The 19,124-nt window shown below is 45.3% G+C and overlaps 1 protein-coding gene across 1 annotated transcript in view; it reads left to right on the forward strand.

The window, feature by feature from the left end:
* Positions 1-19,124, forward strand: part of ifih1 (interferon induced with helicase C domain 1) — a 209,436-nt gene that overhangs the window by 39,551 nt on the left and 150,761 nt on the right. The window contains exons 2-3 of the mRNA XM_072474262.1: positions 664-841; positions 12,254-12,484. Coding sequence (XP_072330363.1) covers positions 664-841; positions 12,254-12,484 — 409 coding nt within the window. The remainder of the gene's footprint in view (positions 1-663; positions 842-12,253; positions 12,485-19,124) is intronic.

A 19,124-nucleotide genomic window follows, 5' to 3' on the forward strand; every position in this document is an offset into this window, starting at 1 on the left:
GCAACAACTACGTTGGAGGTATAAACAGGGGCAAAACAGGAGCAGCTTCAGGAAATCCCCATGTCAAGATTTTTAGTAACAGCTCTTTATCAGGTTTCTCATGCACAATCAAGTCCCATGAAGTATAGGGACTATAATTATGTAGTCAGCTTGGCTCAATTGAAAATGAAATGAAATGAAAATTGCTTATTGTCACAAGTAGGCTTCAAATGAAGTTACCGTGAAGCCCCTAGTCACCACCTTCCAGCACCTGTTCGGGGAGGCTGGTACGGGAATCAAACCGTGCTGCTGGCCTGCCTGGGTCTGCTTTAAAAACCAGTGATTTAGCCCAGTGTGCTAAACCAGCCCCTATTCGTAGCTATTTATCCTCTGAGTCAGGAGGTTTTAATTCAAACTTATTCCAGGAATGTGATCATGTGGTTGAGATTGGTTCTTCAATGTAGTGCTGAGGGAGTGCTACATTACTAAAGTCATCATCCATTGGACAGAATATAAATGTTTGCCACTCCTGGTTAAGGTCAATACTGAAGATCCATTGGTACTATTCATTCCCTCAGTTATTTCCTCAATTAACATCAACAAATTGTATGAATTAAAAAATGTGTTAACCAATACACAATTGTGCCAAAGTTGTTTAAAGCTAATCTCTACCTGTCCTTTCAGATCTTCAGTGAAATCAAACAAAATGGAGATAAAGCAGGAGCCCGGAAATTATTGAGCCGATTAATGATAAAACCTCCTGGCTGGTTTTCCAAATTTTTAAGTGTCCTACAACAGACTGGACATAAGAATCTTGCAAACATGTTAGCTGGCAATGATGATGACCTATCCAAAACAGTAGGTAAGTTCTGAACTGCATATGTGTGCATATGAATATTTCTGTATTAATTAATATTTCCATACCTAACAGTCTTAAGGGCGATACAAGTAATAGCTGACTACTTTCTTAGAACATTAAGTCGATACTGATAGTTGTTTTGCGAGGTCATGGATTTGCATCTGCACTTAAAATGTAGATTTGTGAACTCGAACTTTGTAATAAATCTTTAAATGGATAGTAATGAACTGCGATTAACCAATCATCAATTTAATTGGGAAAATAGTAAGTTAAATGCATTTAAACCAGAAAAAAGATTTACAGACTTGAAATAAATGTCTCCTAGACATTAAATAAAACTATTTGAGCAGATTCACAATAATTGCACTAACAAACATCTGAAGATAATCAGTCCAGCTGGTGACATGGCTCATTTTAACTTGCGAGAAGTGACATATATTCATACACAGGGACCTGTTCTGTGCAAACAAAAAGGATATGTTCAAGCCTTGCACCTTCTTTGAAATACCTGTAAGCTTGGGTAGCCTATTGTTCCCTGTTGCTTTCTCAATGGCAATACCTCGGTCAATCAAAGTAGATTTTGCCAACCAATTTTCTCCTACAGTATGAATTGTTGTGATCGTCTGAAATTTGGTATTCTTGTGTTTTTCCTGGTGAGTGTGTTTTTCCTGGTGAGTGTAAGATGAAAAGCTCCGGCAACATGCCTCTCTTTTCAGCAATATTCCAAAGGTGGAATATTGGGCAGCACGGTAGCATTGTGGATAGCACAATTGCTTCACAGCTCCAGGGTCCCAGGTTCGATTCCGGCTTGGGTCACTGTCTGTGCGGAGTCTGCACATCCTCCCCGTGTGTGCGTGGGTTTCCTCCGGGTGCTCCGGTTTCCTCCCACAGTCCAAAGATGTGCAGGTTAGGTGGATTGGCCATGATAAATTGCCCTTAGTGTCCAAAATTGCCCATAGTGTTGGGTGGGGTTACTGGGTTATGGGGATGGGGTGGAGGTGTTGACCTTGGGTAGGGTGCTCTTTCCAAGAGCCGGTGCAGTTTCGATGGGTCGAATGGCCTCCTTCTGCACTGTAAATTCTATGTTAATGTCAAGGGGTGGTGGTTAGATCCTCTCTTGTAGGAGATGGTCACTGCCTGGCACTTGTGTGCTGCAAATGTAACTTGCCCATGCTCACCATCAGTTGGTGACACCAAAGGATGTGGCATCTCGGGGTGCAGGCAACCAGTTGCCTGTGCGATGATGAGCAATGGCTCCACACATGGAGCAACTACCTACAAATGTCTCCGAGGCAGTATTAGAGAGAGCTGAAGTTGTCTCGGAAGGTGGTCCTATGAATGCATTCATTTACATCCCTTGAAATTTACCATGGGTCCAGAGAGGATAACTGTTGTATCTCACAGACAGCCATTCACAGCTGCCAGTCCCGTGTTCGAAAGGGCCAAAGAGTTTGTTAAATTCACCATTAATGCTGAGAGCCAGGCTGTCAGAACTGTGGGTTTGGGGCCATTGTGAGTTTCCCACATAACCAAGGGGTTAGGGACTGTACTTGTGGCGATCAGAGCTCTGTGGGTCCAGCCAGCAGAATTCATTAACTTAAAAGTTTCACTCCATCTGTGCAAGTAGTCTATGGCCACAGGTAGTGAGTCGTCCAAGTGAGTGATTGGTTGCAGGGTGCTCTCATGATTCTTACATTCTCCATTACACATAGCTGTTTGAGGCACCCATGCAACTGTCGGGCTGCATCCTGGGTGACAGGGACTATCCACTAATGACAACTGAATGGAATCTGCTAAGCCCAGCAGAGGTGAGGTACAATGCTTCCCATGGCTTCACAAGGGCAATGGAATAGACCATAGGATTGTTAAAGCTGAGGTTCTGCTGCCCGGGTCGCTCAGGCAGAAGAACCTGCAGTATTCACTACAGAGGGTAGCCAGGATCACTGTGGGCTGCAGCGCACGATACAAATTGGTACAGCAAAGAGGTGAAGACTTGTGAGCAGGGAGATGGAGCACCCACACTGTTCCTTGGATGGGGAGAAAGGGAAAGAATCAGGTGACTAAGAGAACAGGCATGTTCATTTGGGAGATGTCTGGGTAATTGAGCGATGTGCTGGGAGACCTGTGAGACCCTCATTCAGACTTGTTTTCAGCCAGAAACCCTTGCATACTCTGATGTCCTATGAGGAGAGATTGACGAGACTGGGCCTGTGTTCATGATAGTTTAGAAGAATGAGAGGTGATTTCATTTATATGTACAAAATACTTACAGGGCTTGACAGGGTTGATGTAGGAAGGATGTTTTCTCTAGCTGGGGGAACAGTGGAGGGGTAGCTGATACCAATGGACACAGTCTCAGAATGAGAGATAGGCCATTTGGACCAAGAGGTGGAGGAATTTCTTCAGTCAGAGGCTGGTGAACTTTGGAGTTCTCTACCCTCAAGGGCTGTGGGAGCTTAGTCATTGGCTTTGTTAGAGCAGAGGTCGATAGATAACCATGACATCAAGGGATATGGAGATAAGGCAGTAAGATGGCGTTGACGTAGAAGGTCATCCAATCTCTAGTTAAATCATGGAGCAGACGCAAAGGACTGAATGGCACACGCCTGCTCCTATTTCCTATATTTCTACTTATTCACTTTTTTAAAATATAAATTTAGAATATCCAAATCATTTTTCCAATTAACGGGCAATTTAGCATGGCCACCTACCCTGCACATCTTTTATAGGTTGTGGGGGCGAAACCCACGCAAACACGGGGAGAACGTGCAAACTCCACACGGACAGTGACCTAGAGGCGGGATCGAACCTGGGACCTCGGTGCCGTGAGGCAACCATGCTAACCACCTGCGCCACCGTGCTGCCCTACCTATTCACTTATGAGGCAAGCCATTACAAGCCATCATCCGGCTAACCAAGTCGCACAAACATGACCACTCACCATACATGAATAAAGTGAGCTATTTATATGAAACATGAAAATTCCATTGAATAATTGAACACCAGTTGGTACCATCACAAATTCTTATACTTACGTTTATGATCACTATGCCTTGGTATGACATCAACATCTTCAACTGAGGCGAAGGCAGCTTGCTGAGTGCTCTGCCCCATTGCCTGAGATGACCTTGGTGGCTCTCCATTGATGGGCAAAGGCCTAGAAGGCTGTGTCCTGTTGAGAGTCTCCGGCAGAGGCGCAGGTACATCCTCCTCAGCCTCACCTACTGGAAACACTGTGCTGACTGACGGAGGGGAGGAGGAGTGGCAGTGCATCCTTGGAGCACCCTGAGGTTATGTCCCCAAGGTGGATTTCTGGTGTTCCTTCTCCCTCTCGATAAACAATGGCACCTCCCTGAATCCCAATGGAGAAGGGACACCTGGGCAGTGCCTTGTCGCCTCCTGCCTAGTCACAGTGGTATAGAACACATTGTTAGTGACGGAATGCAGATCCAAGAGCACATCTGACAGCCAGTGAGTGTTCTGCTGGACCTGGCTCTCCAGGGCAGTCGCCATCCTGTCCATGGAGGAAGTGATGTGCTTATATGCTGGAGCCATGACAGCACTCATGTTTCCGATGGACTCCTCCACTGTCCTCACAAGGCTGTACAAAACTCTGGCATTCTGGCCACATGTTCCCCTGCTTATCACTGCATATCCAGCAAGCTTCATGCAGCTATAACCTGAGGCCTGTCATCAGCATGGGGCTCAGCATTGGGCCTGGACTCTAACCATCAGGCCCCTTGACTGTCATATTCTGAGATGTGTCTCACCAGAGTGTGACCCTGAGCCTAATCATGGGAACATTCCCACCAAGATCATTGTTTCTGCAATGCCAGAGGGTGCAGGGGAAGGATGTGATGGTGAATCTGCTGAGTCATCTGCGCCCTCACCCTCAGAGGTGGACTCAAGCGGAAGTTCCACGTAATTCGGGGCCCACCAACGGGACTCATGCTGTTTTAATTAAATTCCACCCGTAGACCTGTAGCTTCCTCTGTCTCAGCATCTTATCCAATTTTCCCTGAAAAGATGCAATTGTGTCAGCCTCAACTATTCCACATGCTGCAAAATGCAACTTAAAACAAAAGAAAATTCTCCTAACCATTCCACTTGTTTGGTGATGAGAATTTTAAATTGAATATCTCTTTCCACTGACTTCCTGAAGAGGAAATTTCCATTCCCATTTGTTAATTGTATCCATGGAGATTCTGAGGGGGATTTTCCGCCCTCCCTCAAGGCATGTTTCTCGGCAGCGGGAGGAGGCCCTAACTCTCTTGAGAATGTTATTACCAGGCATATTAAGTCCTTCACACGTGCCCAAAGTTTAAGCCATACTTTTGACATTGCCACTCTGACATGTCATTTGGTGGATAATGCATTTAATTACTTCATTTCATGTCATTTCGAATGCTTTGTGCATTTACAAATATTCCTGACTGTAGAACTCATTGCCGCAGAAGTGAGGGTCTTTAAGACAGACATAGCTAGGTTCTTGATTAATAGGGGGATCAGGTGTTATGGAGAGAAGGCAGGAGAATGGGGATGAGAAACGTATCCACCATGATTGAATGGCGGAGCAGACTCGATGGGCTGAATGGCCTAATTCTACTCTTATGGTCTTAGGGACTCCACCTTTTGTGGATCAGAACCCATTTTTCTTCCTGGATTTTCTCATTCATGTTGTGATACCATTGCCCTTTTCATAGGTTATTTACAATCTCTCCCTACTGGTGGTGGTTTAACCTGAGGAACACCACACCTCAGGCGAGGGGCAAGGTTGAGAAGGGGAGGGCCTTCATGAATGACCTCAGTCGGTACGGGAATTGAACCTACGCTGCTGGCCTCGTTCTGAATCACGAACCAGCTGTCTGGCAAACTGATGTAGACACACGTTGAGCTCAGCAAAACAGGGTTCAAAGCTGAGATGCAGTCTTGTCTCACGCGAAAGAGGGCGAAAGACAGTTGCTTGCTCCAGCAACTAGAAAATCTCTGCCAAATCCCAAATTGAAGCATCACAGCCTCACAGCTCCAGGGACCCGGGTTCAATTCCGACCTCGGGTCACTGTCTGTGTGGAGTTTGCACTTCCTTCCCGTGTCTGCGTGGGTTTCGTCCGGAGACACGCAGACACGGGGAGAACGTGCATACTCCGCACAGGCAGTAACCCAAGCCAGGAATTGAGTCTGGGACCCTTGCCCTCGGAGGTGTTCCAGTTGATGTTATAACTGGACGTGAAGATATCCAGAATGGACCGACCCCTGGCTCAGAAGGGTAACTTTTACTTTTTTTTACAAAACATGGAGGAACAGAGTCACAGGACCACTATTTAGATGGAACACGAAAATAATATTGATTAAACATGGAAAAAATTGGATTATATTACAATACTCTTTTACTCCCCTTTTAGCTTAACAAATACACACAGATTTTAAGGTTAACACTGATTACAAAGTACATCTTAAACTACAATGGTCCCATTAACATAAAGTCCCTTTTAATTACACAAATTGGCTGTGGTCACATACACACGTTCCGCTCTGAACTCAAGTTAGTGTCTGTGGATTTCTCCTCAGAATCCCCCGAGATGATTCTTAGACCTCTGATTCACCTCGTCTCACTGAACTCTGGTTTCCTCATGAGTGATTTCAAATTCCGCTTTCAAAAAGTCACGCTTTCAAATCTTCTTTTAAATTATGCTTTCCCTCCGTTGCTTCCATCAAGTTTTCATGTTCAGGTTTTACACCTGTTCCTTCAGGTTTCCTTGTCTTAAAGGATTTTACACAAACTCGAATGTCCAGCCACCGATTTCCACATTTTAAATAATGTCTTCCAAACTGTAGTGCTTTCTCACAAACCTTAACATTACTTCAGACATCTTTCTGGCCTCTCACGATCCAATGCCTTTTTGACTCTCTTGTGATGACTGAAAAGCAATCTGCCCACAAATTCAGCTAAAACGAAAACAAAGAAGCTTATCTACCTTCCAATACCCTAGTTGCTAAGCAACGCCCACATGCTTATGCCTTTTATTTACATTTCATGATGTAGCCCTCTCTAAGCACAATAGAAACACAGTTAGAACGTAACCAATCCCCCCACACATAAAAACACCTTTGTCCAGCATGAGCTTAACTATAGGATATACCCTTCAAAGCACAGAAACATTAAATTAAACACATTTAAAACTATTCCTCATTTCTAATGTTTACCAATACAGTACCAATACCAATACTTTTCTTTCCTAACAAAAGAGAAAGTAAAGGCTGAGCAATGCCTACCTTCCTGAAGGTGGCGAACTTCAGGATGTATCAGGGAAGCGGCAGATTCTGAAGCAGCAGCATGAGAAGTGTGGACATCTGTCAGAGTTCCATCCATGCCATGAATTGTGCCATGTATTTGGCTTATCAATGAATGGCCCACTCCATTGTGAGGGTCAGATGCAGTTTGCCACCAAGTGGATGCAGGAGGTGGAAAATTTAAAGGACACTTCATAATCACTGTCAATTAGCTGCATAACAGCCTCAATTGCCTGCTGGTTGCTGTGCTGTCCATTCCCAATCCCGCTCTTGAACCTCTCTTGGAAATTTTGTCTGGCGGCAGGAAGGTGTCAGGCTCCACTCTGACACATTCCCCCGATGTTTTACTGGCCCCCTGCCCCCAAGTCCATCACCACAGACCAGTAAAATTCTGTCCATGATCTTATGTTGCTCGGTATTTGTTTTATAGTGCGCACCATGGGGCATTTTATTACGCTAAAAGAACTACATAAATATAAGTTCTTTCTCTGCTGAGAGCTGACTTGTTCTAATTTGCACTGATTCCAACAGACAGTGAGACACCCGCCCAAATCAGCAGAGCTCATTTCAACAAATGCACATTGAATCTCCATGATATTAGTCAGGCTTGACTGTGATTTTTACAAGGTGGCCAAAGTGAGAGGCGCATGTGATTTTCCTGCTGGCCCAAATTGTGGCAAAGCAAATTGGTGCCTTTAGAGACCCAAAATAAGTTTTTCATTGTTTTAACTTTTTCGTCTGGGGCCTAACGGAGTTGACCTGCTCCTCTGAACCCCACAAGGAAAACTTAAGCCTCTCTTATTGCAAACTCCTCCTCCACCTGTCCTTTATTTTCCCTCCCCCCCAACACTCCCCTCCCTCCAGAAATAAACTATCCTGGGACTCACCATGATAGCCTAGTTTCTGAGCGGTTCCTCCCTCCCAAGAATAGGTGGGAAGCCAGTTGGTCGGGTTCAAATGAGACCTTGGAGTTAAGTAACTAGGTCTTTTTTATGAAAGACCAGGAGAGATTTTGATTCACAGCACTGTCCACCTGCTAAAACTACTCCAGATTTAAAATCAGGGTTTAGAGGTTTTCCAATCCAACTGTATTATTTTAACTCCTCGCCACTGCCCTTTTTACCCTCTCTGCAATGACATTGGGACCATTTCAGGTCATGGGGAAGGCCCCTTGAGATTGTTTTCTCTTGCCCTAGAAATTTCTCCCTTTACCCTCAAGAGCATGAGCCTTACGATCCTAAATCAGCCATGCGTTGATCAACTGAATCTTGCTCTCATTAAACTGTCCAGTGTATTTCACTTCCTAGCTCAGGGCTGTACAGCTGCAAATGAAGAGGCCAATAGACAGGGAGCATATAGTTCAACACCATGGGCGGGATTCTCCGCAATTGCCGCGATGTCCGCCGACCGGTGCCAAAAACGTCGCGAATCAGTCCGGCATCGCGCCGCCCCAAAGGTGCAGAATTCTTCGCATCTTGAGGGGCCGAGCCCTCACCTTGAGGGGCTAGGTCCGCGCCGGAGTTATTTCCGCCCCGCCGGCTGGAGGGAAAGGCCTTTGGCGCCCCGCCAGCTGGCGCGGAAATTACTTTGCCATGCGACGCATGCGCGGGAGTGTCAGCGGCCGCTCACGGCATCCCCGCGCATGCGCAGTGGAGGGGGGTCTCTTCCGCCTCCGCCATAGTGAAGACCATGGCAAAGGCGGAAGGAAAAGAGTGCCCCCACGGCACAGTCCCGCCCGCGGATCGGTGGGCCCCGATCGCGGGCCAGGCCACCCTGGGGGCACCCCCCGGGGCCAGATCGCCCCGCGCCCCCCCCCCCCCCCCAGGACCCCGGAGCCCGCCCGCGCCGCCTTGTCCCGCCGTTCGAAAGGTGGTTCAATCCACGCCAGCTGCCGTGGGTTGACAGCGGCGGGACTTCGGCCCATCGCGGACCAGAGAATCGCCGGGTGTGGGCCCGCCGACCGGCGCGATTTCCGCTGACTGGCGCGGCGCGATTCCCGCCCCCGCCGAATCTCTGGTGGTGGAGAATTCGGGACCCGACGGGGGGTCGGAGAATCGCGCCCCAAGTTTTGCACAATACAAAACACAAGGCAAAGCATTGGAAGTGATTGTTGAAAAAAGACATGCTTAGTTATGATTAGCCGCTGACTATGTCAGTTTTGCTTGGATTATTTGATGGCAGATGATCTGTTTTCCCCACGATTGGTGCTAATGGATTTACTGCCTGTGTAAATGTCACTAACATTAAAGAGGCTCAGCTCTCGACTATTGCTGATTGCAGGTGTAAGGAGAACCAGTTAGAAACGTAGAGGTACGGCTGTAGTATTAGACATTGTGTCACCCTTTATTTTTCTGTAGTTTTTTAATAACAAGATAAAATGTTACTGATATGATGTGCTCGATTGCCTTTTAAAAACATAACTTAAAATATTATCATTGATAAGAAAAGACGAGTTGAAACCCGAACAATCCCCACCCACCTCCAAACAAACATTTCTCAACCCTTACAAAATACAACTGTTTTGACCCCAGCCCATTTCTTTGGATGAACGCCTCCTATTCCTCTGCAGTCTCGAAGTAGTAGTCCTTATTCTCGTCGGTCACCCAAAGACATGTGGGGTAAACCATGCCAAACCAAACTTCATTTTGTTACAGTGCTACCTTGGCCTTGTTAAAAGGTACAGTGCTGCCTCCTGGCTAGCTCCAGGCCAACATCTTGGCATACCCTCACCTCGTGGCCTTCCCACCTGCTACTCCGATGCTCCTTCGCCCACCATAAAATTCTCTCTATCTTGGTAGCTGTGGAATTGAACAATAAATGTACAATGTGGCTCCCCAGCATGAGGCCTCTGTCTCAATGACCTGTGGGCTCGATCCAGCTCGGGAGGGGGGGGACACACCGTTTCCCCCACCCCCATCTTCCAGAGCAACAGCGCCATAGACTTTGACAAAGGGTCACTTGGACTCAAAACTTTAGCTCCTTTCTCTCCCTACAGATGTGCCAAACTTGCTGAGATTTTCCAGCATTTTCTCTTTGGCGCCATAGACTTTGTCGGGTTCGGGCCCTCCAGCCCGTCCAGCAATCCGCCCACCCTCGGATTTTGCCTTCTCGAGTGATTTTCAAGGTTGTCAACCGTAGACCTCAAACGCTTAATGTCGGCCACCACCTTTGCCATTTCCACCTCCAGAAAAACAATTTGGTGTCACTGCCCCAACAGAGCAACCCACACCTCCTGCATCTCTGCACCCAGCTGCTTCACCACCTCATCCACCTTAGCCGGCGCCACTCGAATTGAGGAAACAGCTGCCTCGATCACCTTTTCATGGTCTTCTGAGGTCTCTCGATTCAGTTTCTGCAACTCCACAGCTAGAATCTCTACAGTTCAGGGGTGGTCCCTGGCATTATACTTGCCTCTGCCATTTTCTTTTTTACCAAGGCACTCCACTTTTGAAGCTGCTTCTCTCTTGTGTTGCCTGGTTCAGTACCAATTGTGCATCCCCTTGTTGTGGGACATGTACACCGTTGAGTTAAAAAAAATTCAGGTAAAATTTCCATTGCTGGCTGGGTGAAAAGATCTTAACTGTAATCTCCGGCAGGAGCTCCCACACGTGCATCTGCTCCATTACATGCCGCAGTGGATGTCCTTAATTATGCAGAATTAATAAATGACTTCCATTCATTTACACTGAGTTACTTTGCAAATTAGAATTTTGGAACTGTGTATGCATCTATTAATAAGAGCAAGTGATTTAACCGTGTTTTGAAGAGTAATGAATGCGGATTATAGTTAAACAATTATTGTAAAATATAATACTGCTGTAGCACACTCTAAATACATTTTTAATATTTATGGCCGACTGATTTTATTACAAAATCGAGAATACTCCAGAGCATTTCCTTTAGCGAGTCTGGTTGTTGTTGCACAGTATGTGTATTTCCTAACTGAGGTTATGAAGTAGAGCTACCAATGCTGAAGTTAATGGGTGCTGTCAATTTTTACTGAGTGTCTTTGACCATTCTCAGTGGAAACTGAGCACTGCAAAATAAAATAGCGGAACAACATCTCCTTTATTTGAAGGTTAAAAAAAACTTTCGCTTTCCAAATGCCAGAGGTCCCTTACTATTTAAAAATACAATTGATTTTTTAACCTACAGTACGATGACATAATCATGGTGCATGTTTTATCTGTCAGAAAATCATGTTCCAGAGGTGAAAGTAAGACGTAGACACATTCTTTTGATTGTTGCTGTATTTAAACTGTAAAAGCATAAAGCTGCATTAAATTACAGGGCACTTTCTTTCCTTTATATATGAGTTTATCTTTTACCGTAGAAGTTGTAAGGTCATGCATTTTAAGGCACTGGACACGATAATGTTTAGCTTGGTCTTTTCTAAAATATGTGGCAGTAAACGTTTCTATTCTGCAACTGCAGAAGTTAACCTTTTTTATACATGTTATCGTGCATGTATTCCGCTACATAGAAAATCAATTGAAATGTCTACTTTCTGATCAGTCTTCAATTCTTGAGAATGATGTAGTGTGGTGTTGCATGTATATGTTGCATCCATGAGGGCCACACGGCTGTTTGCCCTCCTGACTACAACCATTTCTAGCCTTGCCCAGGTGATCAGTTTGGGATCCGAGAGGTGGAAAATTGTGATGAGTTACCTTGCTTTACAGCATTTGTAGCAAATTAGAATAGATCAGCTGACAGTTCGGCAGATATTTATTGGCCGGTAAACAACAAACAACAGTGAGATTTGTTTGAGAAGCTAATGTTGGAGAACTTACTGCCCTTCAGGAAGAGCTGTTGGTAACTTTAATGTCCACATGAACAACAGACAGGAACTGGTTGTACCTCTCATTTAGAGGATAGCATCTTCAAGGATACAGTGCTCCATGAAGCAGTTGCTTAATTTCTATGCTTAAGTCCTGCATTGAACTTGAGCCCATGACCATCTGACCATAGTGTTAACGACTAAGCCAAATACACATCTGGATGATGTAGTGCATATAAAAAGGGAATAAAATAATGAAAATGGGGGTTTAAAAACTGAAAGCATCAGGTCACTTATGTATACATTATTAAGCAAGTACATTTATATATTTTTTTATTATGCAGATCCAGCAGAAGAAAGTCAAGATGTAGCAGGTGAACAATTGTCAACTGAGGTACAGAACAATGTTGATGATGCTAACCTGGACAAGTTGACTGTTGATAAAGATGGGCAGGCACCTCAGGATTTGAATAGTAGCCCTGTTGCTGCAGAGGAAAATGATGAAAACAGCAGGCAGACTGATGAAAGCGCCATCCAATTGGACATACCTGCATCGGACCTGTCGATGAATTCAGGTAAAAGATTGCATCAGCAAATGTCATTGTAATAAGTGGTTTGATTACATTGAGGATGTGAGTGAGGGAAGAAATATCCAAGATGCTTTTCTTAATATGAAAATCTCCTGTTTATTTGCCCCTCCATAGAAACCGTCATCATAGATTTCTTAGTTTAACTAATTGATTATGACTAAGAGATGAGGCAGGCTCCTCGGCCCCAATAAATGTTACTATAAGTCAATTACTAGTGGAGTTTACATTTTACATTTACTAGTGGAGCGGCTCAATGGTTAATCCTTTGGCCTTCACCGAGCTTTTTGGTGCCTGACTTCAGGAAGAATAAAATGAGTAAATTTGGGAGTAAAACTGATCCAAAGTCCCGCTGTTCTTGCTATGCCACTTTAGAATTAGTGGGCGGGATTCTCTGAGCCCCCGCGCCGAAATCGCAATCGGACCAAATCGCAATCGAAATCAAGATCGGGTCTGACGCTGCTCCTGCGATTCTCCGGTCCCAGACGTGGCGCCGGTTGGGGGCCATTGAAAGAGGCCGCGGCGGCAATTCACTGAGTGCAGCTGGCCGAGTTCCCGACGGTGTGGTTCTCTCATGGTTGCACCCGTCGGAAACTCAGTGGGGTGGCTGCGGACTCAGTCGGTGGCCGCCCTGGTGTGGGGTAGGGAGATCATTCACCGGGGAAAGCCTCCAGGACGGCCAAGCTACCGATCTGGGGCCACCGATCCGCGGGTCGGCGTGATCTGGGGGGGGGGGGGGGGGGGGGCCTATGTTTTTGGTTCCGGTCCACGGTATGGGACGGCCATGTCGCATGGGGCAGCTCATGCAGGCCGCTGCCGTGCGCATGCGCAGATCCCTCACTCCCGGAAGTGCAGGGCCCCGTATCGGCAGCCGGGGCTACGAGGACGACTCCGGGTCCCTGCTAGCCTCCTCCAAATCGGAGAATAATCCTGGACTTTCACAAGGTAAGCCCAGAGTGATTCACGCGCGATTTCTTGCAGGCGTGGGGACGTAGCCCCATTATTGGAGAATCCCGGCCAGTATATTTTCCTGAGCGAATTGGCCACCTTGGTGATGACCACATTTGTCAAGAAATTCTCATCAATGAAAATTCTGGAAGCATGCAGTAAGTCAGGCAGAAAGTCAAAGAGGCAAGTTTTAACCCTCCCAAGAATGGTGCATTGGAGTTGGGTGAGATGTTAAATTTGAAACCTGACTCTAACCTACCTCCAATCTGTCCCCTTCAGGTTTAAATATTTAAGGAGCCTGCAACCTATGATTTAACCTGCTTTGTAAGTTTAACTATGGCTGGCGGGCATCCACACCTGGAAAACCTGAAGGCTGAAGGGAGGCTAAGACTGATTTGAGGAGATGGCCAAGTGGCACTGTGGACCAGGAGGAGCAGAAATGTTTCCTCCCAGCCATGCACCTCCATCAAAAACCCACTTACCTGCAAAGTTCCCTGGGATCAGGGATTGAATCCCACCCCTTGCTCCCAGTCGCAGCTTCTGGCCCCCTATCTGCTCCTGTAGCCTGGTCCTAAGTACCATTTCCCAACTGGAAGCCATGTTGGCAGCATCCTGACCTCTGAGTGTGGAACCCACCAGGTGAAAATTGCACATGGTTAAGGTAAAACTCAACAGTGTGTGGGAAGGTCTGGGTTAACCCAAACCTCTGGGTTAAGAAAAGTTTCAAAATACCATCATCACCATCAGGTCTGTGGAAATATCCCTCACTCTGAAAATGCTCAAGTCTTTGTGACATAACTGATACAGTGTAAAATTAACACCAAAGACAACAAAAATTATCTAAAAAAAAACAATTTTTGACAAAAACAGTTTTTAAGCTAATAAATAACATGGTGACAATCTCTTTGTTAAAAGATTGTCAACCTGAAATGCTAACTCGGGCCCCAATATTGCTAAGGTTGGCTTGCATAGATTGGGGGAAGCGGAAGTGTGGTATTTTACCCTCTAACTTTCGTTATATGTTTTATTCCTATACTCCATTTTGTCCCTTAAGCAGTTTTATTTTCACATTCAGGTCTTATGTGGGGAACGTGCAGGAAACCTATGACAAGGTAGTACACAGGAAACTGTTGGGGAAGGTTTACTGGTATGATATTAGCGGGGAGTACAACTCCATATTTGTAGAAATACAAATGTAAATATATCTACCGCTGGTACAATGCCTGAATTTTCTTTATGCCGTTATTAGGTTCACAAGTTCAGTATCATCACTCTGCCTCATTTCAGTTAAAAGATAACTCAGCAAGGACTCACCTGATGGCTCAGTAGGCTTACCCAGTCACTAGTTTGTTGAGTCAGTGGAGGAGTTACGCAGGTTAGGAAGATTTCAATCCTAGCATTAAGGACCTTCAGTAAGGGAGGAGAAAACCAGGCGGAGTTCATGCTCTTGAGATTTCCTGTGTTTCCTGTTGTAAAGTGCAGTTGTGTGGATATCAGAGCGGACACATTCAGGACGAGCTCTGATGCCAACCCTCACTAACGAGGAACACACATGAACAATGGTCACTTGAATGAGGATTCAGAAAGCATGCAATGTCCTTGGAACCACACCACATCAAAGGAGAAAAGGGATAGGAGGAACAAAACAAGAAGGGGGTAACTTAGAAATTATTCTGTGTGTTTCCCAACTTTTATATTGATCCTCAGAGGCAGTATGAAACAGCTTGGAATTAAAAGCATTCATCATGTAAAATTATTATTGCTCCTACTGTTTCTGCATTAACAAATGTGTTGACTGCCAGCATATAATTTCCCATTATACCATCCAGGCTTTTATAAGATTCTCATATTTGTAAATCCCACTGCAAATAATATTATTTGGATTTTAATCAGTACATTATCACTACATAAATCAGTAGTCTAGAATTATTTATAACAAGCTACTCGCAGAAGCAAACAATCAAAATGTAGTTATAGTCTATAACCACTGATTTTATTTTCAATATGGAATTAATGACTCTAATCATTTCTTCAGATGATATTTGAAAAGGCATTGTTCTCTTACAGGTCATTTCATACTTCAGTACATGCCTGCTTCATTTGGATGATCCTCACGCATAGACAGTAATGTACTATTAATTGGTGGTTGCAAGTGTTCTTACAAGATGTTAGATTAGTGAAATTTAAAACTGATTTATCAAGTACCTCTTAAATGTAGTTACTGAATAAGTCTGAAATATTTCCCCAAGTAAATTTCAACATATTGCTTTTCACTGTGAATGCTAGCTGTAAAATAGAAAGTATTAGCGCTTAGTTGCTGAGTGATGCTTTTCTTATATGAATGTAGGTGAAAGCATTATTAGATATGGGAAGTTACTGAAGCATAATAAAAAGCTGCTTCACAATAGGGCCCCTCCTGCTGCTGATAAGAGGGCCTTCTGATCTTTCTGTTATCTTGCCCTTTAATTGGCTGAAGCTTTTTAAATGTTGCACTGTTACTGTATTTGCCTCCTTCCCAGTGACAGTCAACCAAGGGAGGGCAGAGTTTTGGCTCCTAAACCACGTTGCATGCCTACTTAGCTTTCTGAGAGAAAGGTGTGGTGGTTAGTGGTAATTTGACATTGACAGGCGTTAGAACCACATCCAAAAGCACTAAAGTCCAGGCCTTCATCTCATTGCCAGGAAGGAAGAAGTGGTCTCTGGGTAGTGGGTACTTTTAGTTCTTGAGAGTAAGGACATATAAACATGCGTACGCACGCACATGCCTCATCACTTCTGATCTTCCGTTAAAGGAAAAGGTGGTATGGCACTGCTTCCTCTGCCTATTAGTTAATGAGTAATTTACTCTTCTTTGGATACATTTACTATCATTTGTGCCAGCCAATTAGTAAATTGTACATTAAGTAAACAACTGATAAATATAAAGTTTATTCCAAAACAGCTCCATTGGCAGAAGGAATTCTCAGTTCAGTTCCCTATTCCAGATTGAAAATGTCAAAGATCACAGTGTCACAGCTGATCCATGCAGCATTTGATGCCGTGAAAATGTGTTAGACACTACTGCACAAAACATGCACTGTGGAAGATGGCCAAGAGGTTAGCAGCTTTTACTAATGATGTTAGGGCCTCACTAGTAAAATATTAATCTTAATTAAAAGTCAGGGTTGTATTAAATGCTGCACAATATTTTTTACTTTCATTGCAATGCCAATGTTGGTGAAATGTAATATCCATATTTCGATGGATATAATTAATTGGAGTGAAAATTGCTACAATTGGGACACACAATATCGTTTAGTTGTTGGTTCCAAATTCCATGTTGCCCAATAACTTGGAGCTATTTAGATCTTTTTAAAGTATATGTACATTAATTAGTAAAAAGATCTGGATGATCTGGATTATTTAATTGCAACACCTCAAATTATTCCAGCTGTGATATTCTGTTCTCAGATGTAATAGCTCACAAATGGCCATGACTGAGGGAGATTAGTATCATTTGGTATTAATAGCAAAGTTCAACAGAAGGAAAATCAGATGGGGTGGCTGTTTCACTTCCTCTTGTTCTGCCAAATTTGTACTTCACTCCACAAAGTGCTTCATGACCAGAAGCAGACCTTGGCATAATTGGTAGATCCAAATGACCTTTTCTTCTTCTGCCTGGAAGCTACGTAACAGCTGATAATCATGGATGCCCAACTTTGAATTGAAATGCTGCTGCTCAACAACACTATTCCTTTCCAGTAGAAAAACGTCCCCATATGTAACCTGCAACTGAAGGCAAATTATTCATTAAAATATGTAGAAAAGAACTAAACTAATATGATGATGGAGTTATATGATGAAGCGCATCACCTCCATACTCCCAGAACTCCTTGATCCACTGCAATTTGCATACCGCTGCAACCGGTCCACATCAGATACCATTTCCCTGGCCCTACACTCATCCCTAGAGCATCTCGAAAACAAGGACTCCTACATCAGACTCCTATTTATTGACTACAGCTCTGCCTTCAACACCATAATCCCAGCCAAGCTCATATCAAAGCTCCAAAACCTAGGACTTGGCTCCCCACTCTGCAACTGGATCCTCGATTTTCTGACCAACAGACCACAATCAGTAAGAATGAACAACAACACCTCCTCCACAATAGTCCTCAACACCGGCGCCCCACAAGGCTGCGTACTTAGCCCCCTACTCTACTCCCTGTACACACACGACTGCGTGGCAAAACTTGGTTCCAACTCCATCTACAAGTTTGCTGACGATACGACCATAGTGGGCCGGATCTCGAATAACGATGAGTCCGAATACAGGAGGGAGATAGAGAACCTAGTGGAGTGGTGTAGCGACAACATATCTCTCCCTCAATGCCAGCAAAACGAAAGAGCTGGTAATTGACTTCAGGAAGCAAAGTACTGTACACACCCCTGTCAGCATCAACAGGGCCGAGGTGGAGATTATCATAGATTATCATAGAATTTACAGTGCAGAAGGAGGCCATTCGGCCCATCGAGTCTGCACCGGCTCTTGGAAAGAGCACCCTACCCAAGGTCCACACCTCCACCCTATCCCCATAACCCAGTAACCCCACCCTACACGAAGGGCAATTTTGGACACTATGGCCAATCCACCTAACCAGCACATCTTTGGACTGTGGGAGGAAACCGGAGCACCCGGAGGAAACCCACGCAGACACGGGGAGGATGTGCAGACTCCGCACAGACAGTGACCCAAGCCGGAATCGAACCTGGGACCCTGGAGCTGTGAAGCATTTGTGCTATCCACAATGCTACCCTGCTGCCCTGCATGGTTAGCAGATGGTTAGCAGTTAGAGATGGTTAGCAGTTTCAAATTCCTAAGGGTGCACATCTCCACCGGGGTATTTAAATAGTATTCTTTATTCTGGTGCGTGACCCTGAGTCTGGCCAGGAAGAACATGCCGAATTGCACCCCACTCTTGTGAAGCGCCGACCTTGCCTGATTAAGCCCCGCCTTTTTTTTTGCCGGTCTGCCCCAATGTCCTGATAAATCTGGATTCTATGTCCTTCCCATGTGCTCGCCTTTGTTTGCCTGGCCCACCTCAGGATCATTTCACGGTCCTGGTACTGATGCAGCTTCACTATGATCGCTCTCGGCTGCTTCCCGCCTTGGGCTTCGGTCTGTGCGACCTGTGTGCCCTGTCGAATCTTGGGGGCGTTGGGGAAGCTGTCCCTCCCGACTAGGTTGCCCAGCATTTGGCCGATTATAGTCTGTCGGGTCTCTGCCCTCGATGCCTTCCGGGAGGCCCACAGTCCGTACATTCTGCCAGTTACGTCTTTAGGAAGACCCTCCACCCATCTCCTGGTGGGGAGGGGGAGGCTGGCATTCGGGTCGATAATCTCCCCCTCTCTTGGGCGGCTGGGGCCTCCTCGCCTCCTGGGTCCGCCGGTTTTCCGCCCATTGCTCGTGGCCCTGTCCAGCACTTCTGCCCGCTCGGTGGCCTCTTGAGCTCCCATTCGCCGGCATCCCTCCCTCTGTTTTTCCTTTTCCTCCATTGAGGTTGATTTTTGTTGGTTTTTCGGGTCAAATTCATCTAAAAGTGTCTTTGTTGGTTCTGGTTGGGAGGAAAGCCATCTGATGTGCGTCCGCTCAGCATATCACGGTCACCAGAAGTCACCGATCTTTCAGTTGTGACACATT

The sequence above is a fragment of the Scyliorhinus torazame genome, chromosome 2 (assembly GCF_047496885.1).
Source record: "Scyliorhinus torazame isolate Kashiwa2021f chromosome 2, sScyTor2.1, whole genome shotgun sequence".
Lineage (NCBI taxonomy): Eukaryota > Metazoa > Chordata > Chondrichthyes > Carcharhiniformes > Scyliorhinidae > Scyliorhinus > Scyliorhinus torazame.